The 25,246-nt window shown below is 41.3% G+C and overlaps 1 protein-coding gene across 1 annotated transcript; it reads left to right on the top strand.

Annotated features, from left to right (window-relative positions):
* The first annotated feature begins 11,602 nt into the window (after nt 1-11,602).
* On the top strand, nt 11,603-24,828 carry LOC106094182 (protein tiptop). Its single transcript, XM_013261381.2, has 2 exons — nt 11,603-12,404; nt 20,847-24,828. The coding sequence occupies exons 1-2, from the start codon at nt 12,349-12,351 to the stop codon at nt 24,646-24,648; spliced, it is 3,858 nt and encodes a 1,285-aa protein (XP_013116835.2). The 5' UTR covers nt 11,603-12,348; the 3' UTR covers nt 24,649-24,828.
* Nucleotides 24,829-25,246: the final 418 nt, after the last annotated feature.

Here is a 25,246-nt window from a genome sequence, read left to right as displayed (position 1 = left end):
TATTGGTTCAGATTTGGATATAGCCCCCATGTAAGCCGATTGCCAGATTTGGCTTCTATAGCCCCTAGAGACCTCAATTTTCTTCCGATTTGGATACAATTTTGTAGAAAGTCTTGGCTTCTGACTTTCAGTATCAGTGCCGAGTATGATCCGAATCGGCCAATGAACTCATATAGACCGATTCCCGGACTTGAATTCTTAAGCCTCTAAAAGCCTCAGTTTACATCAGATTTGGCTTCTATAGCCCCTAGAGACCTCAATTTTCTTCCGATTTGGATACAATTTTGTAGAAAGTCTTGGCTTCTGACTTTCAGTATCAGTGCCGAGTATGATCCGAATCGGCCAATGAACTCATATAGACCGATTCCCGGACTTGAATTCTTAAGCCTCTAAAAGCCTCAGTTTACATCCGATTTGGCCGGAATTTTGCACAAGGACTCCTGTACTGATTTTTGACGTCATTACCGAGTAGGATCCGAATGGGTCAGTAAACTGGTATACCCTTCATGTAGACCGATTCCTGGACTTGACTTCTTGAGCCTTTAAAAGCCTGAGTTTATATCCGATTTGGCCGGAATTTGGGACAAGGACTGCTGTACTATCATGCAACATCATTGTCAAGTACGATCCGAATCGGTCAATAAACTGGTGTACCCCTCATATTAAACGATTCCCGGATTTGACTTCTTGAGCCTCCAAGAGCCTCAGTTTTCATCCGAATTGGCTGAAGCTTTGCACAGAAACTTCTGCACTGACTTTCAACATCATTGCCGAGTAGGCTCCGAATCGGTCAATAAATTGGTAAATCTCTCATAAAATCCATTCCAGGATTTGATTTCTTGATACTATAGGAGCCTCAATTTTCATCTTATTTTGCTAAAATTTGGCACAATGATTTCTGGTATGACTGCTAACATAAGTACTGAGTATGATCCGAATCGGTCAATATACTGATGTAGCCCCCATATAAACCGATCGATCGATTTATCTCAATTTTAATCTAATTTGGCTGAAATTTGACACAAAGTCCTGTGCTATGACTTCGACCGTTCGTGCCAAGTATGATCCGAATCGGTTTATATGCTGATGTAGGGCCCTTAAATACCGATTCCCCGATATGATGACTTGAGACCACTCGCCGCAACCAATTCCCGATTTGGTTGTTGTTAAATAATTCTATTACGAGTTTATAAAGGCAAATTCTTAGCGGAATCTATGGTGTTGGGCACCCAACTAAGCAGTTTTTTACTTATATTCCCTTTATTAACCCATTTTATTGTTTTGAGCGATTGCGTTTTTCCCCTCTATAATCAGTTTATTTGTATAAAACAAAAATTTCCAACTAGAACTGAAATTACAGACTTTTTGGCTATTAATGTGGATTCTGAAAATTTTTCATTTCTATGGCAACTCTGTTTATAGTTTTACGACGTTTGCTTCAACTGGCCTCCCATTTGTTTTTGTTATTGTTCGGTGTTGTGTGCTGTTGTTCGGTGTTGTATATGCTCCTGATTTCTCGTTGTTGTATACGAAACAACAACAGCAACAAGCAGGATGGTGGCGGCAATGATGGTACTGCTGCTGATGATGATGATGGTGACGTTGTTGTGTGAGCCACACAATAATAGTGAGGTCGGTCGTAAAAGTAGTTGCAGTGGTAGTAGTAGTAGTAGTAGTAGTAGTAGTTGCTAGCAGTCGTAGCCGTAATCGTTGTCGTTGCCGTTGTAAGAGCACCAAACCTCTCGACAATGCTTCTTCTCCTGCCTGCATGAGGTATGAGTATTTATGTGTATGTGTTTATTTAGTATTTTATTTTTTGTTATTGTTTTGTGTTGCTGTATGATGATGGGGTTTCGTTTTTTCTTATTGCCGCTCAGCTGGGCTGGCAGTGTGAGTGCGTGTGTGTATGCATGTGTATATGGCAGTGTCAGTCGATGTGTGTTTGACGACGGTTTTTGCCGTCTTTGTGGGTTGGTTGTCAGCTCTCAACGTTGTCAGTGTCAAAAAGATGTTTTAGTCGTTAACATAACGTTTCAACGTAATCATCATGTCGTCGTGATTATTGAAAAAAAAATAATAATAAATAAATAAATAAAAAAAGAAAACAAAATACCAAAAAAAAAACAAAACAACAATAAAATTCGGTAATTTATGAAAGAAAAAAAAAAGAAGTGAATTTAAAAATTTTAAGTTTTATTAAATAAATCCTATGGTGTGCCAGTTTCGTTTGTTGTCTTATTAAATAAAAACTTTCGAGACAAGTGTTTGTGTTTACCTTGTGTGCTGTTGTGTCTGTCACACTGTGAAAATTTTTGTCGTTGTTTGCGCCCGTGTTACCTTGTGTGCATTATTTTGCATTTGCTGCTGCCTTTTTCTGGAAGCAGCAGCCTGCCTGCCTGCCTTTTGCTACATCGTAGAGCCACGAACCGTTAACGAAACCCTCTCAGAGTTGTGTGTTAAGGCAAAATGTGCATTCGTTATTTTCGCCCTCGCTCGTCGTTGTGTTTTGTGTGTGCGATGACAAAGAAGTAGAAGAAGAGCAGTGCTCTGGTAAAACTTGCGCACTGCTGCAGACAGAGCATATGGTGGCAACTTTTACAAAAAGCTTCTTCTAAGGTTGAATTGAGTGCGTGCGTGTGTGTGTGTGTGTGCTGGACTTTCCAAAGGAGTTGAGTGAGAGTGGCAACATTTGAGCTTCATCTTCATACTCGCATACTTGGTGAGAGGGTGTTGCTACAATTTTTGGTGCATGGCAGGAGGAAGGGGTTTTCCCATGGTGTGCTGTTTAAGAGTGAATGTTCTACTACTGCATGGTTATTATTATTATTGGTGTTGTTGTTGTATTGTTGTTTTGTTTCGGCAAAACATAAAAATAAAAACAATATTGCGTTTAGTCGCTAATGGGACGTGGAAATGGCGACGACTCTTTTAACGTAGTGTTAACGTAAGCAACTTTAATTGGAAAAGAAGTAACCAACGAGAAAAAAGACGAAACAAAAAGATTTACATGTTGTGGGCTTAAAGAAATCGAATGTAAATTTTATGGAAAAATAAATAAAAGAAGGACAGCAACTGGAAAATATAAAAAATAGCAAAAAAAAAAATATTTAGAAAATTTTTGAAAATTAAAAAAAACTTTGGAGACAACAATTTGAAAAAAAAACAATAACAAATAGAAACAAAATAAAATCAAGCCATGTGTGTGTTGGAAAGCCTACTCTTCCTGCAATAACTCTTTCAAGGGTCAATCTCATTTAACCCCATACTCATGCCACCAACTAATGACAATTTAGAAATTAAGAAAAAAATAACATAACTTATGATTACAACAGTGTTGTTATTGAAACTTCCCCCCTCAACTCCAACGAGAATTGCCCCCCCCCCCTTTTTCCCCCTTCCTGTGATTATTTTTTTTAATGCCAATCTTAAAACACTTGTTCACATTACCATGGGGAAACAAAAACAAAAAAAAAACTTGCTAGTTGTTTGAAAATAGTTTCAGGTTTTCTTACCCCTTACCCCTCTCCCAGACCTAATCACACTCCATTGACCACCCGGTGTAAGTGTTAAAATCAAATAATTGAAAAAGACAAGAATTTTGCTCGCTTTCATCATTCGGAGGTTAGAAAAAATATTCAATATTTTTTTAAAAATAGTCTATGAAAAATTGACTAAAACAGTGATGGGCATATACATTTGGGCCTTATTCTCAAGCTCGGGGATTTATGTTGTGGTGTGCGAACACAATAACATTCAACAGTGTGCGAGTGTTTGCCCATCGCTGGCCTTAATACAAAGAGAACAGGCGAGTTTGACATCCATAGAAAAGTTAAAGGATCCCCGTCAGCAAACAATTGATTGATGGAAGTACAACAGAGTTTGTTTGCAAAATATTGAATAAAATCCCGAAAATTCGTTGCTATGTTTAGCACACCACGTGTGTGATCTGTTGACATCTGTCATCTCTTGAGTTATTAAACTACCCAAATGGCCCAAAAGCTTCAATCAGACTCTAAGGACAACGTAAAGCAGATGGACAGCAGCCGATATAAAAATTCTTCACAATTTTCTTTAAAAATTCAAACTGAAAGAAAGCAAATCTTGGAATCACTTTCAGAAGTTATCATGAAAGAAATATTTAACAAATTAAAAAATATTTGCCCTAGTTCCTTAATGGAATGTTAATGGGGAAATTTGCATTTGCAATTAAAAAAATATTAAAAAATTTCCAGTTTTATAAAAATTTTACAAATTGCTTAAGGAAATGCTTGAAAGCCTTGTCTAACAAAATAAAAATCTTTAATTCTAATATCCCATGATATATATCCTCCACCATGGATCCTCTAGAGGTCCAAGAAGTTAAATCGGGAGATTGGTTTATATGGGGTTATATCAGATTATGGACCGATTTAGAACATATTTTGCAGGTATATTAGAGGCCAAACAGTGATTGTGCAAAATTTCAGGTAACGCCCTCTAGAGGCTCAAATAGTGAAATCGGGAGATTGGTTTATATGGCAGCTATATCAGATTATGGCTCGATTCAGGCTAAACTTGCCACGAATGTGAGGGTTTATAGCAGAAGTCATTATGCCAAACTACAGCAAAATCGGATAAGAATTGCGCCCTCTAGAGGCTCAAGAATTAAAATCGGGAATTGGTTTATATAGGAGCTATATCAGATTACGGACCGATTCACACCTTATAAAGCACGTATGTTATAGGTTATAGGTATAGTGACTGCTCAAAATTTCAACCAAATCGTATATGAATTGCGCTCTCTATTGGCTCACAAATACAATCGGGAAATGGATTTATATGGGACCTATATCAGTTTGTGGACCGATTCGGACCATACTATGCACGGTTGTTGGAAGTCACAACAGAACGCCACATTCAAAATTTCGGCAAAATCTGACAAAAATTGCGGCTTGTAAGGGCTTAAGAAGTCAAATCGGGAGATGGGTTTATATAAGAGCTACTACCACACCCTTAGTCTTATCCAAATATGTGGTGATCTGGATCATATTTAATTCAGGAGTCGAGAACCCTTGTACAAGTCACAGTTTCAGCAACATCGGATAATTTATATGATTTTTTTGGGATTAAGACCCTTAAGTAGAAAAACGGTCAATATGGCAGCTATATCTAAATATAGTCCTATTTGGACCATATTCGGGCCGAATGATGAAAGTCTTTAAACATCACAATTTAGCGAAATCGGGTTGTAAATGAGGCTTTTATGGGTTTAACACCCAAAATAGGCGAATCGGTATAGAAAGCAGCTACAACCAAATTAAGACCGATCTCTCCCATATTTGAGTCGGATGTTGGTAGTCTTAATACAACTCCCTGTTTCAAAATTCAGCGAAATAGGATAGTAAATGCTTCTTTTAAGGGCTTTGATCTTATGCCGGCAGATCGGTCTATATGGCAGCTATATCCAAATATGGTCCAATTTGGCCACTTAAAAAATTAGACTGCGTGTAGAAAAAAAAACGGTTCTGTGCCAAATTGCAGCTCAATATCACAATTTTTGAGAGCTGAAGCGTGTTAACAAAAGACTTACGGACGGACGCCTTAACATCGATAGTCACTCTGATTGTACACCTTGAAATATTGATGTAAGACCCCATAAAGTATATATTGGGTTGCCCAAAAAGTAATTGCGGATTTTTTAAAAGAAAGTAAATGCATTTTTAATAAAACTTAGAATGAACTTTAATCAAATATACTTTTTTTACACTTTTTTTCTAAAGCAAGCTAAAAGTAACAGCTGATAACTGACAGAAGAAAGAATGCAATTACAGAGTCACAAGCTGTGAAAAAAATTTTCAACGCCGACTATATGAAAAAGCGTTCGAACGCATAAAGCTAGCCGCTGAAAATTTTGCACAAATTCTTACTATTGACGTAGGTCGTTGTAAATTGCAAATTACCTCCCGATTTGACTTCTTGAGCCCTGAGCAGGAAGACAAAATGTTTGTCCGATGTGGCTAAAATTTTGCAAATAGTGTCCCACTATGACTTCCAACACCTGTGCCCAGTACCGCCCAAATCGGTATATAGCCTCATGTAAACCGATCTCCCGATTTGACTTCTTTAGCCGCTGGAAGCCAGCATTTTTTGACCGATTTGGCTAAAATTTTGCAGATAGTGTTCTGTTATGACTTCCAACAAATGTGCTAAGTATGGTGTAAATCGGTCTATAACCTGATATATCTCCCATATAAACCGATCTAACGATCTTGAGCTCCTGGAAGCCGCAATTTTTGTCCGGGTTAGCTAAAATTTTTCAGATAGTATTTTGTTACGACTTCCAACAACTGTGACATGCTACGGTTCAAATCGGTCTATAATCTGGTTTGCCTCCCATATAATCCGATCTGCGATTTGATTTCTTGAGTCGTTACAAGCCGCAATTTTTGTCCGATTGGGCTCAAATTTTGCCTGTGGTGTTCTGTTACGGCTTCCAACAAGTGTGCCAAATACGGTCAGTCTATAAACTCATATGGCTCCTATTTAAACCGGTCTCTCGATTATCCTTGTTCAGTTACTTTTTCCTGATTAAACAGAAGGTTCGTTCATATGTGGGTGGCTTCCCAAGACATCGACCATGTTTGACACCATATAAACCGTTCTCCCATCTTGACGTCTTGAGCCTCTAGAGGGCGCAATTCGCAATCCGATTTAACTGAAATTTGGCATCGTATGTTTGTTTCTGACTTGCAAGACTGTGCTAAAAGTGGTTCAAATCGATTCATAACCTGTCATAGCAGCCATTGGAACCGATATCGGATCTAGACTTCTTGAGCCTCTAGAGGGCGCAGTTCTAATTCGATTTGATTGAAATTTCGCAAGGGATGTTTTTCTAACTCAAAATGACTGTACCAAAAAAAAAATTTTTTCCCCTCCTAATGCTGGCACCATTTGTGAGGTACTATGCCATGAAAAACTTCTCTCCAAAGAGGTATCGCATTGCGGCACGCCGTTCGGACTCAGCTATACAAAGGAGGTGCCTTATAATAGAGCTTAAACTTGAATCGGACTGCATTAATTGATATATGAGAAGTTTGCCCCTGTTCCTTATTGTTTTTTATACCCACCACCGAAGGATGGGGGTATATTCATTTTGTCATTCCGTTTGCAACACATCGAGATATCCATTTCCGACCCTATAAAGTATATATATTCTTGATCAGCGTAAAAATCTAAGACGATCTAGACATGTCCGTCCGTCTGTCCGTCTGTCTTTGAAATCACGCTACAGTCTTTAAAAATAGAGATATTGACCTGAAATTTTGCACAGATTCTTTTTTTTTAAGCAGGTTAAGTTCGAAGATATATATATCTTGATATAGCCCCCATATAGACCGATCCGCCGATTTAGGGTCTTAGGCCCATAAAAGCCACAGTTATTATCCGATTTTGTTGAAATTTGGGGTAGTGAGTTGTGTTAGGCCCCTCGACATCTTTCGTCAATTTGGCTGAGATCGGTCCAGATTTGGATATAGCTGCCATATAGACCGATCCTCCGATTTAGGGTCTTAGGCCCATAAAAGCCACATTTATTATCCGATTTCGCTGAAATTTGGGATTGTGAGTTGTCTTAGACCCTTCGACTTCCTTCGTTAAATTGGCCCAGATCGGTTCAGATTTGGATATAGCTGCCATATAGACCGATCCTCCGGTTAATGGTCTTAGGCCCACAAAAGCCACATTTATTATCCGATTATGATAAAATTCGGGACAGTGAATTATGTAAGGCCCATTGACATCCTTCGTGAATTTGGCTCAGATCGGTCCAGATTTGGATATAGCTGCCATATAGATCGATCCTCCGATTTATGGTGTAAGGCCCATAAAAGCCACATTCATTATCCGATTTTGCTGAAATTTGGGGGCAGTGAGTTGTTTTAGGCCCCTCGACATCTTTCTACAATTTGGCTTACATCGGTCCAGATTTGGATATAGCTGCCATATAGAACGATCTCTCGATTTAAGGTCTTGGGCCTATAAAAGGCGCATTTATTATCCGATTTCGCCGAAATTTGGAACAGTGAGTTCTGTTAAAGCCCTGGACATCCTTCCTTAATTTGGTCCAGATCGGTACAGATTTGGATATAGCTGGCATAAAATTAGCATTTATAGTCCGTTGTCACCGAAGTTTGGGGCAGTGAGTTGTGATGGGCCCGTTGACATCTTTCTTTAATTTGGGCCAGATCGGTCCAGATTTGGATATAGCTGCCTTATAGACCGATATCTCGGTTTTAGGTTTTGGGGCCATGAAAGGCGCATTTATTGTTACATTTTGCCGAAATTTGAGACAGTGAGTTGGGTTAGGCCTTTCCTCATCCCTCTTCGATATGACTCATATCGGTCCAGATTTGGATATAGCTGTCATATAGAACGATCTCTCGATTTAAGGTCTTGGGCCCATAAAAGGCGCATTTATTGTCCGATTTCGCCAAAATTTGGGACAGTGTGTTGTGATGGGCCCCTTGACATCTTTCTTTAATTTGAGCCAGATCGGTCCAGATTTGGATATAGCTGCCTTATAGACCGATATCTCGGTTTTAGGTTTTGGGGCCATGAAAGGCGCATTTATTGTTAGATTTTGCCGAAATTTGAGACAGTGAGTTGGGTTAGGCCTTTCCTCATCCCTCTTCGATATGGCTCATATCGGTCCAGATTTGGATATAGCTGCCATATAGAACGATCTCTCGATTAAAGGTCTTGGGCCCATAAAAGGCGCATTTATTGTCCGATTTCGCCGAAATTTGGGACAGTGAATTCTGTTAGGACCTTGGACATCCTTCCTTAATTTGGTCCAGATCGGTTCAGCTTTGGATATAGCTGCCATATAGACCGATATCTCGGTTTTAGGTTTTGGGGCCATGAAAGGCGCATTTATTGTCCGATGTCGCCGAAATTTGAGACAGTGGGTTGTGGTGGGCCTCTCGACATCTTATTTTAATTTGACCCAGATCGGTCCAAAATGGATATAGCTGTTATATAGACCGATCTCTCGATTTAAAGTCTTGGGCCCATATAAGGCTTGATTATTTTCCGATGTCACCGAAATTTAAGACAGTGAGTTGGGATAAGGCCCCTCGACATCTTTCTTAAATTGGGCCAGATCGGTCCAGATTTGGAAATATTTGCAATATATACCGATCTCCCGATTTAGAGTCATGGCCCCATAGAAAGGGTATTTATAATCCGATTTCGCTGAAATTTGACACAGTAATTTATGATAGGCTCTTCGACCTTCGTGTCGTATATGGTCCAGATCAGTCTAAATTGGGATATAGCTACCAAAAAGACTAATATTTTGTCCTACAAAATTGAACAATGACTTGTACTTATTATACCACTCAATGTCCGTGCCAAATTTGGTTCATATTTCCATATAGCTGCTATGGGGCATAATTATGCATTTTTCACCGGACTATGACGAAAGGTGGTTTACATATGCAACCGATTTGGTAGGTATCCAAAGTTCGGCCCGGCCGAACATAGCGCCTCTTTACTTGTTTTGATAGGATCTATCAAATTCAACAATTAAAAGCGTGCTAAGTTCGGCCGGGCCATATTTTGGCTACCCACCACCATGGATTCCGCTAAAAATATGCCCTTATTAACTGAGTTTGTATTTGAATTATTATACCCTCCAGCATAGTATAGGGGTTTACTAATTTCGTCATTCCGTTTGTAACACCTCGAAATATATGTCTTAGACCCGATAAAGTATTTATATTCTTGATCCTCTTGGCATTTTAAGTCGATCTAGCCATTTCCGTCGTCTCTCCGTCTGTCGAAAGTACGCTTAGTTTCGAAGGAGTAAAGCTAGACACTTGAAATTTTGCACATATATATCACTAATGTAGGTCGGTTGGAATTGTAAATAAGCCAAATCGGTCCATGCTTTGATATGGCTGCCATATAAACCCATCATGGGTCTTGACTTCTTGAGCCTCTTATGTGTGCAATTCTAATGCAATTTGGCTGAAAATTTGCACGCGGTGCTTCCGTATCATTCGATTTGGCTGAAATTTTGCATGAAGTGTTTTCCTATGACTTCCAGCAACTGTGCCAAGTATGGTTCTAATCGGTCGTTAACCTAATATTGTTGCCTTATATACCGATCTTGGATCTTGAACTCTTAAGCTACTACAGGGCACAATTCTCATCGGATTTGGCTGAAATTTTGCATGAAGTGATCAAATCCTAGGATCGGTTTATATGGGGCTATATCTGTTTATAGACTGATTCGAATCATACATGACATGGATGTTGGAAGTCATAGCACAAGTCTTTGTTCCAAATTTCAGCCAAATCGGATGCAAAGTGGAGCTTCTAAGGGCTCAAGAAATCAAATTGGGATATCGGTTTTAATGGGAGCTATATCTGTTTATAGACCGATTCGGATCATACATGAAATGCATGTTGGAAGTCATATCTCAAGTCTATGTTCCAAATTTCAGCTAAGACGGATGAAAATTGAGGCTTCTAGGGCTTCGTGCTTTCGACAGAAAACGGACGGACGAACATGGCTAGATAAATTCAAAATGTCGAGACGATAGAGAATGTATATAAAAAAACTTAAAAAAATATTTTCAACAAATTATAAGTAATAAAAATACGGAAAACAATTTACCTATAAAAAACGAAACATATTGACTTATAAAAAAATGTTCGCCCTACTTATTTAATATAACTATTATTCAAAAATCCTCTGTCTTATTTCATCTTTTCCTCGAGAGTCAACACCACTTACCCCCACTGTTTTGTCTTTTATTCTCTTAAGATTTTAAGAAACCCTTCAATACAATTTGCTTTTCCACACACACACACCTCTACCCTCCCTTCCCACAACAGAAAAAAAATCCAACTGTCACTCTGATGATGGACAGCTTGGCCAAATCACTCACTCACTACAACGCTCTACAGCTACAAGAACCACCCACTCACTCTCTTTTTGAAAAAAGAAAATCAAAGCAATGTAGACTTCTCACAGAGATTTCAAAAAGAATTGCCGAAGAAACATCAAATGTCAACCCTAAAAGAAAAATTTTTTAACAGATGACCACTCTGGCATGTGACATTTGATTTATTTGACGCGTGTGTGTGTATTTTGTGACATTTCATAGCTACATGCCCTGTCCTCTTACTAATAATCGCAAACGTCTCCAACTTACACATACTTGTGTGTGTGTGTGTATGTGTGTGAAATTTTGTATGATTGTTTTTGAGAGGCAACCAATGTTTATGAGTGTTTTTGATTGAAAGCAGGCAAAAATAAGCAAAAGCAGGCAAAAAGGAATTAAACATTTGAAGCCAAAACGCAACAACAACAACAAAAATTAAAACCAGTGACATTGACAGAGAATTAATGTGTACAAGTATATTTATATGTTAAAATATTTTTCTAGCAGCAAAAAAAAAACAAAAAGCCAAACTAAATGTACTAAAATGAATACCCGGAAAGACTTAGTAAAAGAAAAAGTGAAATTGATACAAAAAACAATGCAAGCAGCTTTGCATCATTACAATTAACAAGTGTCTAAAGTTATTGTTTGTGACTACGACCCCCAAAACAAAAAGCAACGAACCCTAACAACGTTCAAGCAAGCCATCAAACCTATCAACACACAATCGAACCCACATACCAACACTTGTTTGCCAACCTTCCAGCCTGGCTGCTTGTTGCGTAGAACGCAACACATGTATTTGTGCGTATGTGTGTGAACGAGGGTGCCTGTGTAAATGTCGCCGTTAAACAGTATCACTAAAGCATAAAGAGAGCAGAACCAGAACAGAAGAGGAAGTGTTTGCTTTATTTTTTCAACGTTGCGTTGCCAGACTATAATGCCCCCCCATAAGTAAGCACGTGTGTTTGCAAGACTAGTGTTTGTGAGTGCGTGCGTGCGTGCGTTTCTATATCTTGTCCATGCAAACAAACTTGACAACGTTTGTGTTTGTTGTGCTAAATATTGTTTTTGTTGCTGCAAGGATTCCCACCGCTTTATATTGAGGCCTCAATGTTTTTTTTTTTTTATTAACTTCACCTCTTGCTTTTCTCATGGCGCGGTGTAAATGAATGAATGAGAGTGCGTTTTGGCTCTCAACCCACCTCACTAAGAAACACAACAAATGCGTTGAAAGACCGACCCATTGTTTTTGTGTGTGCCTGAGTGTGAGTGCTGTTATGTAGTGTGGTTCAAACACATTGTTTACGCACTGCTACCCCCTCCAGCCATTCTTCACATCGGCGGCATAGGCAACAAAAAGGTTTGAATATTTTGTGCTAACCATTTGCAAAGCCTTGCAATAACAAATCACATTATGATGCTGCACGAAGCTGTTATGTTGGAAATCTATCGTCAGGCGTTGAATGCAAGGTGAATATATTTTTGTTTTTGATTATTATTTGTACTTTTCATTTAAACAAATAAAAGTAGATAAGTAACATAAGTAAAACATTTTTCGAAAGAGAAACCTTAGAAAATAAATTTCAAATAGTTTAACACATCTTAAAAACAAGGAAAGACATAAAGTGATAGAAATTAAGAACAAGCGCATTAAGTTCGGTGGTTCAAATATTTTATACCCTTCACCATGGGTTAGGTGTGTAAAGATTCTCGGGTGGTATGAAGGTGTAAATCAATCTATCTTTTATATAAAAATAAAATTGTTGCGCTCTGTTTGATTATTTGCTAGTTTTTTTTTTTGTCTGTTCCGTATAGACTCAAAAACGGCCGAAACCATTTTCATGAAATTTTCACAGTAGAGCTTGAACCCCCCAAGGAAAAAGGATACTTCACACTTTTTGATATCCAAAGAGGAAGCGGACCCTCCCCCTTACCCTAATTTTCAAAAACGCCAGATCTTAGAAATGGATGCGCTGTTTTAAGCGAAATTTTGTATACAACCATATGGTAAACCAGAAACACTTAATTGGTATAGAACTTTGGGGTCAAGTAACCTGGGGGACGCCCCACCCAAAATTCATTAAAACGGACATGTTTGCCGATTGGACAATATGGGTATCAAATGAAAGGTGTTTAAGAGTAGAGTACAATTTGATATACAAATTTGACACTAAAAGCCGAGGGGCTGCCCCAACCCAAAAAAATAAAAAAAAAAACCCATAAATTACATATTTAGCTATTTAGGCAATATATGAATGAAATGAAAGGAAATTGGAAGTAGTCTACGAATCTTGTATAAGAGTTTGGTCCAAGGTGTCTACGGGACCTACCCAATCTCAAAACGGGCATTTATGATCAAAATCACAAAATGGGTGTCAAATAAAAGGTCTTAGGGAGTAGACTATGAATCTGGTATATAATCTTAGAACAAAGAGTCTAGGGACAGCCCACCCACTAAATACCCTTTAATATGACATATAGGTCGATCGGGACAATGTGAGACTTAAAGGGAAGATCTATGACAGTCAGGTAAGATCTAATCCCTGGATCTTCCCCCTTTTCACAATCTTCAAAAAACCTACATCTCGAAGATGTTGGCAGCAATTTAAGCAACATTTTGTATGCCCCGCAAAACACCAAATTGGTATAAAACTTTAGTGTCATATAATCTGGGGAGACGCACAACCCGAAAACCCACCCAAACGGACATGTCTACCGATTAAGACAATATGGGTTTCAAATGAATTGCCCCTAAGTGTCGAGAGGAGAAGACTTTATTAAAATTGGACTTGAATGAAAAATCTTTGACGCTTTAACAGGACATTTATATCGCGACAATAAGGGACTCGAAGAAAAAGTCTTTGACAAGTGTCTCAGGGACTCACTCCCAAACGGAGTAGAGTAAGCATTTAATATTTAAATTTAGGAAAATATTCTGGCGACTGCGCAACCCAAGAAAAAACCATTGGCGACGGGGACTAAAAAAACATCAACCGAACATATATGCCGTTCGCTATAAAAAAAGGTCTGGTTGTGTATATAACAAAAACATTAAATAAATCAATGCGTTTAAACAAATAAAAGCATGCTAAGTTAGGACGGGCCGAATCTCGGGAACCCACCACCATGGATTCTGCTAAAATATGGGAGCTATATCAGGTTATTGACCGATTCGGACCGTACTTAGCACAGTTGTTAGGAGTCATAACAGAACACTATATACAAAATTTCATATAACTAAGTTACATATAACTAAAAGTATGTTTGCTTGGCTCTCTGCTTGTCTGGCTGATTGTTCCGAATAGACTCGAAAACGGCAGAACCGATTTTCTTGAAATTTCCATAGATTGTGTAGGATGTAGGATGGAAGGAATAATGATATCGAAAAGGGGGCGAAATCTCCCCCTTACCCATAAGCACCACCAATAAATAAAAGTAGACCGAGTGAAAAGTTTTCGGAAGTAGAGTACTAACTTGAAATTAAAAATTGGGTCCAAGTACCTACGGGGTCGTCCAGACCCCAAAACCCCTCAATATAGACATATCGGTCGATAATGACAATATGGGTCTCAAATGAAAGGTATTAGGGAGTAGATGACGAATATGGTCTAGAAGTAATAATAGGCTATCGAATTTATTGATATTGGAAGGGGGGCACACCCTCCCCCTTTACACAAAAGCAACACCAAAAATAAAAGTAGACCGATCGGGACAATATGAGACTCAAATGAAAGGTATTCGAGAGTAGAGTACTAACTTGCTATTAAAAATTGTTTCCAGGTACAAAGGGGGCCGCCCCGAACCAAAACCACCTCAAATAGGCATATTGTACGATAATGACAGTATTGTACTCAAATGGAAGGTATTAGGGAGTAGAATATAGTCTGGAAGTACCAATAGCCTATTTGATTTATTGATCTCGGAAAGGGGCCGGACCCTTCCCCTTTCCCCAAAAGCACCACCCAAAAGTCAAAGTTGAGCAATGGCGACAATATGGGAATCAAATAAAAGATATTAGGGAGAAGATAACAAAAATGGTCTGAAAGGAGCAATACGCTATTTAATTTGTTGATATCGTAAGTGACGGTCCCTTCTACTTATCCCAAAAGCACCAACCGAAAATAAAAGTTTACCGATAAGGACAATATGTGACTCAAATGAAAGGTATTAGGCAATGGATTACGAATATGGTGTGGAAGCAGCATTGGACTTTAGCATTGTTAATATCTTAAGGGAGCGGACCTTCTCCCCACCCCAAAAGCACCACCAAAAATATAAGTAGACCGATCGAGAGAAAATGGGACTTAAATGAAAGGTATTCGAAAGAAGAGTACTAACTTGATGATTCAAATTCGGTCCAGGTACCTAGTGGGCAGTCCAGACCCAAAACCCCCTTAAATACGCTTATAGGATGATAATGACAGTATGGGACTCAAATGGAAGGTAGTAGGAAGTAGATTATGAATATGGTCATAAATGAAGTACATAATTAGTTGATATCGTAAGGGTGGTGGACCCTCCCACTGACCCCAAAAGTACCACACAAAAATAAAAGTAGAGCGATCGGAACAATATGACAATCAATTGAAAAGTTTCCCACAGTAGAGTACTAACTTAATATTAATAGTTGCGTCCAGGTACCTAGGGCGCCGCCCAGTTCCCAAAACCTCCTCAAATTGACATATTGGACGATAATGACAATCTGGGACTCAAATGAAAGGTATTAGAGAGTAGATAACGAATATGGTCCGGAAGGAGCAATAGGTTATATAATTTGTTGATATTGTCAGGGGGCGTACATTCCCCCTCACCCTGAAAGCACCACCCTAAAATAAAATTGAACTGATGACGACAATATGGTACCCAAATGAAAGGTATTTGAGAGTAGAGTACTAAATTGATAGTCAAAATTGGGTGCAGGTACCTAGGAGGCCGCCCCGACCCAAAACCCCCTCAATTAGGCATATTGTACGATAATGACAATATGGGACTAAAATGAAAGGCATTAGGGAATAGATTACAAATATGGCCTGGAATAGCAATAGGTTTTATAATTTTTGGATATAGGCAAGGGGGGCGGACCCTCCCTCTCACCCAAAAAGTACCATCCAAAAATAAAGTGGAACAATGGGAACAATATGGGACTCAAATTAAAAGTATTCGAGAGTAGAGTACAAATTTGATAATAAACAAGGGGTCCAGGTACCTAGGGGGCCATTTTGACCCAAAACCTCCTCAAATAGGCATATTGAACGATAATAATAATATGGGACTCAAATGAAAGGTATTAGGGAGTAGATTACGAATATGGTATGGAATGAGCAATAGGATATATAAGTTGTAAGGGGGTTTACCCACCCCCTTACCGCAAAAGCACCAGTCAAAAATAAAAGTGAAGCGATTGGGACTCAAATAAAAGGCTTTCTGGAGTAGAGAACGAATTTGATATTAAAAAAATTTGATCCAAGTATCTAGGGGGCCGCACCGACCCGAAAACCCCACTCGTATTGGCATTTTGACGATCACGACAATATGGGATGCCAAAACTCCTCCCCAAATGTTAATATTTGCCAATCATAGCTATATGGGACACAAATAGAGGGTAATGCATTTAGGAGAAAACAAGTAAAAAGGCGTTAAGTTCGGCCGGACCGAACTTTGGATACCCACCACCTCGGGTATATATGGAAACATCTTTCATCAAACTCCGGTGAAAATTTCATACCTTATGTTCCATAGAAGAGATGTCGAAATATGATCCGATTTGGACCAAATACTAATAAGTACAAGTCATTGTTCAATTGTGTACGACAAAATATTGGTCATTTTAGTAGCTATATCTAAAAATAAACTGATCTGAGCCATATACAACATGGATGTCGAAAAGCCTAATATAAGTCAATGTGTCAAATTTTAGTTAAATCGGATTATAAATGCGCCTTTTTTGGGGCCAAGACTTTAAATCGAGTCTTTAAATCGGTCTATATGGCAGCTATATGGAAATCTTGATCGATCTGTGCCATAATGCAAAAGTATGTCAAGGGGCTTAACATAACTCACTGTCCCAAATTTCGGCGACATCGGAGAATAAATGCGCTTTTATGGGCCTAAGACCCTAAACCGGAGGATCGGTCTACATGGCAGCTATACCCAAATCTAAGCAGATCTGAGCCAAATTGACGAAGGATGTCGAAGGGCCTAACACAACTCACTGTCCCAAATTTCAGCAAAATCGGATAATACATGTGGCTTTTATGGGCCTAAGACCCTAAATCGGAGGATCGGTCTATATGGCAGCTACATCCAAATCTGGACCGATCTGAGCCAAATTGACGCAGGATGTCAAAGGGCCTAGGACAACTCACTGTCCCAAATTTCAGCAAAATCGTATAATAAATGTAGCTTTTATGGGCCTATGACCCTAAATCGGAGGATCGGTCTATATGGCAGCTATATCCAAATCCGAACCGATCTGAGCCAAATTGACGAAGGATGTCGAAGAGCCTACGACAACTCACTGTCACAAATTTCAGCAAAATCTGATAATATATGTGACCTCTATGGGCCTAAGACCCTAAATCGGAGGATCGGTCTATATGTCAACTACATGCAAATCTGGACCGATCTGAGCCAAATTGGCGAAGGGTGTTGAAGCGTCTGACGTTACTCACTGTCCCAAATTTCGGCTAAATCGGATAATACATGTGGCTTTTATGGACCTAAGACCCTAAATCGGAGGATCGGTCTATATGGCAGCTACATGCAAATCTGGACCGATCTGAGCCAAATTGGCGAAGGATGTCGAAGGGCCTAACACAACTCACTGTCCCAAATTTCAGCAAAATCGGATAATACATGTGGCTTTTATGGGCCTACGACCCCAAATCGGAGGATCAGTCTATATGGCAACTATATCCAAATCTGGACCGATCTGAGCCAAATTGACGAAGGATGTTGTAGGGCCTAACATAACTCACTTTCCTAAATTTCAGCAAAATCGGATAATAAATGTGGCTTTTATTGGCCTAAGACCATAAATCGGAGGATCGGTCTATATGGCAGCTATATCCAAATTTGGACCGATCTGGGCCAAATTGACGAAGAATGTTGAAGGGCCTAACATAACTCACTTTCCCAAATTTCAGCAAAATCGGATAATAAATGTGGCTTTTATTGGCCTAAGACCCTAAATCAGAGGATCGGTCTATATGGCAGCTATATCCAAATCTGGACTGATCTGGGGAAAATTGACGAAGTATGTTAAAGGGCCTAACACAACTCACTGTCCCAAATTTCAGCAAAATCGTATAATAAATGTGCCTTTTGTGGGCCTATGACCCTAAATCAGAGGATCGGTCTATATGGCAGCTATATCAAAATCTGGACCGATCTGGGGCAAATTGACGAAGGATGTTGAAGGGCCTAACACAACTCACTGTCCCAAATTTCGGCTAAATCGGATAATACATGTGGCTTTTATGGGCCTAAGACCCTAAATCGGAGGATCGGTCTATATGGGGGCTATATCAAGATAAAGTCCGATATAGCTCATCTTCGAACTTAACCTGCTTATGGACAAAAAAAAGAATATGTGTAAAGTTTCAGCTCAATATCTCTATTTTGAAAACTGTAGCGTGATTTCAACAGAGAGACGGACGGACAAGATTTGGTGATGTGTTGCAAACTACATCGGTGGTGAGTATAAAAGGATGTCGAAGGGCCTTACACAAATTTCAACGAAAACGGACAATTAATTCGCCTTTTATTGGTCCAAGACTTAGAATCGAGAGATCGGTCTATATGGCAGCTATATCCAAATCTGAACCTTGCGGAACCCCGGCTAAAGTCTGCCTTATTGTCGAATTTCCAGGTCCGATGGGCACAGAAAAGTATATCTCTTTAAGACAGCAGGAGACGATCCTACAGAGGTGTACCCCGAAACCATAGGCATCCTTCATCTTCCTTATAATGCCCTCTTGCTATATACGGTGTCCAACCCCTTCTCAAATTCCTGGCCTGTTGCAATCGATGCGCAGCTCGCATTTATGTGCTTGTCAGTGACTTACGACATGAGAGCAAATGTGGTTGAAATCGCTCGCCTTAATCCTAATTATGAGTCTTTCATGAACCCTCTATTCTCGATGTGATTATTTAATCTCTCCGAGGTACCCATCTCCAAAAATTTTGATACCGTGGCCAGCAGTGCAATAGGCCTGCAACTAGCGGGATTCGTAGAATCTTTGCTCGGTTTCAGAATTGGAATGAATTTTGACCTCTTCCATGTCTGTAAGAATTACTTCAGGTTCAAACAATGATGGAAGAGGACCGTTAGGAATCTCCATGTAGTCAATTCTACTTTTCTCAGCATAAAGTTAGGGATGCCACCCTCACCCGTGCTCTTCTCATTATTCAATCGCCTAATGTACGCGGCGATCTCATTTTACTCTAGGAGCCTAAACTGACCGGTGGATTCGAAAGAGCCATCAGCACGAAGATGTTGATCCAATTCCATTTGAAGTGAATATGAGGTCAATGGATATCTTCTCCTCATTAGTAAGTCAATAGCTTGATTCTAAGCAGGACCGCCTTGTGGTCTGAATCGTAGCCCAATGTTTCCAGAAGCATACCGTCCGCTGGTCTTAGTCCACTTGTCATCATTAAGATGCCTATGTAGGAATCACTGGGACTGGTACTCCTAGTCGGTCCCGCTGTTGGCCAAATCTCAACAGCCATTCCTTGAAGACTCTGCCGCTTGGATTCATATTGACCCCACCCCAGTCGGTATGCTTCACGTTCCGATCCCAAGCAATGATCGAATAAAGTGCGTAGCATAACTAATCGCGTAAGAGAACCAATCGGGGAAACGTACGCGAATCACGCACGTGAACTAATAGCGTATTTGAACGAATTTCGCAACGGATCTTTGCCCAAAGCGAGCGTATGGATTAGGCAAACGAATCGCGCAAGCATACGAAACGCGTTAGCAAACGAATCAGGTAGGCGAACTAATCGCGTAAACAATCGAATTGGGTAAGCGAACGAATCGCTTAGATGTAGGCTTGTTTTGATCTGGGATAGTGCTATAGTTGTATGCGTAGTTGGATCAGGTAATTTCTGACTACTCTAGACTTCCTGACAGCGTACTAAGCGTCATGGTGTAGGGTATAACCTGTACCACAGTGTTGGTGTAGGGTTAAAAAACGACTTTTATGACCAAGCCTTATGTGCAGAATGGTTTCTATGGAGGATATATCCTCTCATCCTCCGATCTTAACCATACGAGGCACAGATCTCTAGGAGCCTTACACAACTCACTGTGCCTCAGCGAAATTGTCCAATAAATGTGCCTTTTATGGGTCCAAGACCATAAGTAGGGAGATTGACAGATATATCCAGATAGACTTATGGCAGATATATATTCAAATATGCTCCGATTGGATTAGGATGATGATGACGGACTTTTAAGGATCGAATACAACTCCGCGTTCCAAATTTTCATTAAAATAGATAATAAATGAGCATTTAATAGGCCTTGGACCTTAAATTGGAAGATCGTTCTATATGGGGGCTACATCAAAATACAGTCCATTATATTCCAACTTAGAATTTTACCTGCCTATGGTAAAAATAACTGAACAAACTTTGTGCATTTATTTGCAATACTAATAAGGAAACAAGCTAGACCTATTTTTGAAGGTTGTAAAAGGGAACAGTAGCTATCGATATTCCCCAAAACATGCGTACTATACAGCAATTTTTTGGGCCAGAAGCTTAAAATTTTCGTTTACTGTAAGTTATAATCCGCCTCTTGCAAGTCAATATCCCCTTTACTTTGTTTTCACTAAAAACTTTGCCAATTCAATTGTCCACAACCATAATAACCATTTATTGCCTTATTTCTGCTCATTTCAGTGAACTCGCCAGTCCCCGCTGTCAATCACGCGAATCCAATGCATCGCTATCGGGCAACAATGAAGCACGATGCCCCTCAAATGAATCGCATTACTCTGTCAATGAGACACACACATCGGGTCAAACGCCCACCCCTACAACACCACCAGTGGGCCTGCCATTGCCAGCGACATTGCCGCCTGCTGCAGCGGCAGCTCTGTTGCCACCACAATCTGCAGCAATGGCAGCATATTTTAATGCTGCTGCGGCGGCGGCAGCACAACAAAATCACTTATTGCTGACAAATCCTTTGGCTGCGGCAGCCTCTTTGGTGCAACAGGCAACACAGCATCAACAACATCAACAACAGCAGCAGCAGCAACATTCCTCCCATTCCCCCAGCACAACACATCAGGCTGCCACACCAACACCAGCCGATGCCACAGCAGCAGCAGGAGTAGCTGGTGGTGCAACAACACCACCAACAGGTGATGTGTTGGATACATCAGCCTTGGATTTCAGCACCAAACGTGGCCGACGGAATACCCATGATTATGGAAATGCCAGCGAGGATGATGAGGATGCCGCAGTCTGTGATGTGGATGCCGATGATGATAGGGCGGCTGCTGGCGGCGGTGGTGGTGCAAGAAATGATAACGATGCCGATATTAACAACGATAATGAAACGGATGACGTGAATAGTCCATTAGATTTATCGCTGAATAATGGACGCAAACGTCAAGTAGGTGATGAGAACGAACAGGAGGAGGAGGAGGAGGAGGAAGAACCTGTTCGTAGGCCCAACCGAAAATTAGCACGTTCGAATGATTACAAATCATTGCCGGCCTCCAGCACTTGGGTGCCACCAATTAATCCCTACTTGGCTGCCGTGGCCGCGGCCAGCATGTCACCAAAGACACCGCTCTCCTTGGACTGGAATGCAAAAACGAAAATATCACCAAATGAGGCAACCAAAGCTCTAGAGAAAATGACTGAGATGACAAGACTTGGGGCGGCGGCAGCAGCCCTCCCTGCCGCCGATGCAGAGACACCCACCCGGCATTCGGCAAACTCCGTTAGCTCGTCGCATGGCAGCAACAGCTCAGGGACGCCCTCGAATGGACGCCATAGTGCCTGGCAATCGCATTGGCTTAACAAGGGAGCCGATGCTGTCAAGGATGTCTTCAAGTGTGTGTGGTGCAAGCAAAGCTTTGCCACACTCGCCTCCCTGACCACGCACATGAAGGAGACCCAGCACTGTGGTGTCAATGTTCCTCCTACAGTGGCTGCGGCCAATGCCTCGGCCTCTGTCTATGCCTCACATCAAGCGGGCAATCAGGCAGCTTCATCCCATTCCCATCATGCCCGTCATACGGGCAGCAACACGCAACCCATAACGGCAGCCCATAGTCCAGCATCCGCATCGAATGTCGGCAAATCAGATCTAAACATGCTAATCAAAGAAACGATGCCACTGCCACGCAAATTGGTGCGTGGCCAAGATGTGTGGCTGGGCAAAGGAGCCGAACAAACGCGCCAGATACTCAAGTGTATGTGGTGTGGCCAGAGCTTCCGTTCCCTGGCCGAGATGACCAGTCACATGCAAGAGACTCAACACTACACCAACATCATATCCCAGGAACAAATCATCTCTTGGAAGTCCACCGATGATAAGGGATCCTCATCATCGTCGAGGGATAACAGTAGCAGCTGTGGCAGCAACAGCAATCGCGGCTGTCCCAGCACCAATTCGATCAACACGAATGCGGCCCCCTCGCCTCAACCCCCATTGACGCCCAATGCCAATGCCACTGTGAGCGCAGTGCTGACATGCAAGGTATGCGAACAGGCCTTCCCCACGCTCAAGGAGCTGAGTGCCCACATGCTGAAGAACAATCACTATACGGAGCACATGATGCGAACGGCTGGGGGTGGGGGTGCCGCGAGTGCTTCTCCTGTGGAAAGTGCTCCCACTATGATACGCAGCCGCAGCAGGCAGGGTGGCAAGGGCGAGAAGCGTAAGAAGTCTCTGCCTGTGCGCAAGCTGCTGGAATTGGAGAGAGCCCAGCAGGACTTCAAGGCCTCGAACATGGACCAGGCTTTGACACCTCTGAGAGAGTTTAAGGCCACCACAAAGCTGCAGTGCGAAACCTGTGGCGAAAAATTTGGCCTGGACATTTTTGTTGAACATATCCGGCAGTGTATAGCCCGTTCCATGCAAATGGAAATGTCGGCTCCCAATGCCAGTCACGAGGAGCAGATGAAGTCGCCATATCTACAGCCCCCAGGGGTGCCAGAATTTGCCCATAGTCCCAAGACACCGCAAAGTCGCAGCGAAAGCCGCCGAACGATGGAAGACAATGCCTCCCCCCTATCGGCCAGCGGCCGAGCAGATATCATTTGTCCTTTGCCTTCGGACTCGGACAAATCATCCAGCGGTACCTCGGTGCTTAACGCTTTGGAACAATTGATTGAGAAGAGTTTTGATGCCAGACCCCGCCATGCGGCCGCCTTTGGGGCAGAGGGTTCCTCCAACACCCCCTTGGGTTCCAGCATACTAAAGCGCTTGGGCATCGACGACAATGTGGACTACACCAAACCCCTAATGGATCCCCAGACCATGCAGTTCCTACGTTCTTATTCGGGTTATGCGGCCTCCTCCAGTCGAGATCGCAGTGCCAGTGAGAGCAGTTCCATATCAGAGAGGTGCAGCAGCCGCCTGGAATCGTTTACGCCTGAACGTAACTATGAGCAAACCAGGCAACCTACACCGCGCCTGACCCCCGACAAATTCAATCACAATACCAAAGAATCATCATATCCCTTAAGAATCAAATCAGAGCCGGTGGATTGTAGTGAGGCTAGGGCAGTAGGTGGCGGAGCAGAGCAAGAGCCGTTACAGGAAATGCCCAAGAAAATTTCGGTTAAAAAGGAATTCTCCATGACCGAGGAGCTGGAGCCCGAAGATTATGCGAAAGCAAAGGATGGTGCAAATAGCACGGAAATGCCCAGATCCCACAGTCCCAGTGAGATCAGTGAGCGCTCCATAACCCCCAAGTCGGTGGGTGAGCGCAAGCCTTTGGTTGGCCTGCCAGAAAGCAGCAGCCTAAGTGCTCTCTCCTCCATGTTCAACAATTTGGGCAACATGCAGCACACCAATGTGGCTACAAATTTGGAAATGAACAACAATTCAAGCGCCAATTCTACTCCCACCACCACCACCACAGCGGCGAGTGCCACACCAAACAAGAAATCCAATGCCAATCCTTTGGCAGCTCTGCAAAAGCTTTGTGATACCAATGAGAAATCATCAAATCCACGCAGCTCCTCGGGCAATATGCTGTTGCACTCACAATCACCCAACTCGCAATCCCCGGCGAATGGCACCAACGCCGCCCCAGTGACAAGTGGCAATGGCAGCTCCGGCATGCTGGCCTTTAGCTGGGCCTGCAATGATGCCATGATGACAGCCACTGATGCCGTGATTAAATGTTCCTTCTGTGATACACCGTTTAGCTCAAAGGGTGCCTATCGGCATCATCTCTCTAAGGTGCATTTCATCAAAGACGAACCGGATGTCATAAGTCTCAAATCTCCGGGGGCGGCCAGCTCCAACTCACCCAAGTCCCAGACGACTTCGCCACGCAGCATAACATCGGCCAAGAGTCCAGCAGCACAGCGATCGGCCGCCATAACACCACCGTCCACCTCCATGTCAAGTGCTGCAGCAGCAGCAACCGTTAATCCCTACGATGAGAGTCCTCAATCGAAATTTTTGAAATACACCGAATTGGCCAAGCAGTTGTCGAGTAAGAATGCCTAAGTGGGCACAACGACATCAAGCAAGGACTAGAGGTATGGTAAAAAAGTAGATTTTAAGAAATTTTGTATATAGAAAACAATGGCTATTTAAGAACATAATCAAGTGTCAAGGGTGAAGAAGAGTTTTATTGTTCGAAGTTGCAAAGAAGAGGTTCGAAGTTGCAAAGAAGAGCGAAAAGTGTCCACAAGGAAAAATTAACTTTAAAAAAAATTTGGTAGGATTGTTTAGAGAAAAAAAAAAATTTAGAAAAAAAGGCTACTTAAAAAATTGTCGGAAGAATTTGTTTACTCAAAAAATTGTCGGGAGAATTTTTTTACTCAAAAAATTGTCGGGAGAATTTTTTTACTGAAAAAATTGTCGGAAGAATTTTTTTTGCTGAAAAAATTGTCGTGACAATTTTTTTACTGAAAAAATTGTCGTGACAATTTTTTTACTGAAAAAATTGTCGGGAGAGTTTTTTTACTGAAAAAATTGTCGGGAGAATTTTTTTACAGAAAAAAATGTCGGGAGAATTTTTTTTACTGAAAAATTGTCGGAGGATTTTATTTACTGAAAAATTGTCGGAAGATTTTTTTTACTGAAAAAATTGTCGGGAGAA

Source organism: Stomoxys calcitrans, chromosome 3 (assembly GCF_963082655.1).
Source record: "Stomoxys calcitrans chromosome 3, idStoCalc2.1, whole genome shotgun sequence".
In the NCBI taxonomy this organism is placed as follows: domain Eukaryota; kingdom Metazoa; phylum Arthropoda; class Insecta; order Diptera; family Muscidae; genus Stomoxys; species Stomoxys calcitrans.
The sequence above is the reverse complement of the archived record's forward strand: the minus strand, read 5'-3'. Positions and strand labels throughout refer to the sequence as shown.